At 62.8% G+C, this 701-nt stretch overlaps 1 protein-coding gene across 1 annotated transcript in view; it reads left to right on the top strand.

The window, feature by feature from the left end:
• Positions 1-137, top strand: part of LOC104500463 (P2X purinoceptor 5-like) — a 2798-nt gene extending 2661 nt beyond the window's left edge. Inside the window, exon 3 of the mRNA XM_010144110.1 lies at positions 21-137. Within this exon, the coding sequence (XP_010142412.1) occupies positions 21-137 (117 nt within the window). The remainder of the gene's footprint in view (positions 1-20) is intronic.
• Positions 138-701: the final 564 nt, after the last annotated feature.

Here is a 701-nt window from a genome sequence, read left to right as displayed (position 1 = left end):
CTGTCGGTGCTGCCGTTCAGCTGGAAATCCATCCTCCAGCGTGGCTGCCGGTGGAGAGGCCGGAGTGGTGCATCCATGTCTTTGCTGTGAATAAGCAGGAGGTGGGCTACCAGAAAGCAGTGCTGGCCTTCCCTTAGGTCTCTCCAGCACGCGCCAAAGCAGCCTCGCCTCTCTCACAAAGGCCCCCGATACTTGGCAAGCGGAAGTCCTGTGGAGTTCCGTGGGACTGAGCTGAGTGTCTGCTCGCCTCCATCCTGGGCTACAGCAGATGTGTGCGGGGCAGCGCAGAGTGCGTGGGAGCTGGAAGGGAAATGTGGTGCGATTCGAGCGAGGAGGGTTGCCTGAGATGTGTGTGGCTGAAGCTGCCATGCTGCTGCCTTGCCGCCGGCAAAGCGAGGTGCAGAGCTGATGCTTGAGGGGAGAAGACGGCAGCAGATTGGGCCTGGCACCAGGCTGGCTGTGGCCCAGCTGTGGCTGCCAGGGGCTGCATGTGCTTTCCCTGCTAGTGCCCACCGTGTGCGTGGGGAGGAGGGAGCGGGGATCGGGGTCCGGTGCTGACAGGGGCAGCAAGCTGTGAATTGAACCACATAGTTGTTGGTCCAGAGGAATTCAACCTCACCTTCCCCGCTGCAGCCGCGTGTGCTCAGACCTGCGGACCTGTGCTTGCCTCTGCCCTGTCCCGCGGCACAGCCCCGGCCTCA

The sequence above is a fragment of the Buceros rhinoceros genome, unplaced genomic scaffold (assembly GCF_000710305.1).
Source record: "Buceros rhinoceros silvestris isolate BGI_N320 unplaced genomic scaffold, ASM71030v1 scaffold16309, whole genome shotgun sequence".
Taxonomy (NCBI): domain Eukaryota; kingdom Metazoa; phylum Chordata; class Aves; order Bucerotiformes; family Bucerotidae; genus Buceros; species Buceros rhinoceros.
Note: the sequence above shows the minus strand (reverse complement) of the source record. Positions and strands in the feature narration are given on the sequence as shown.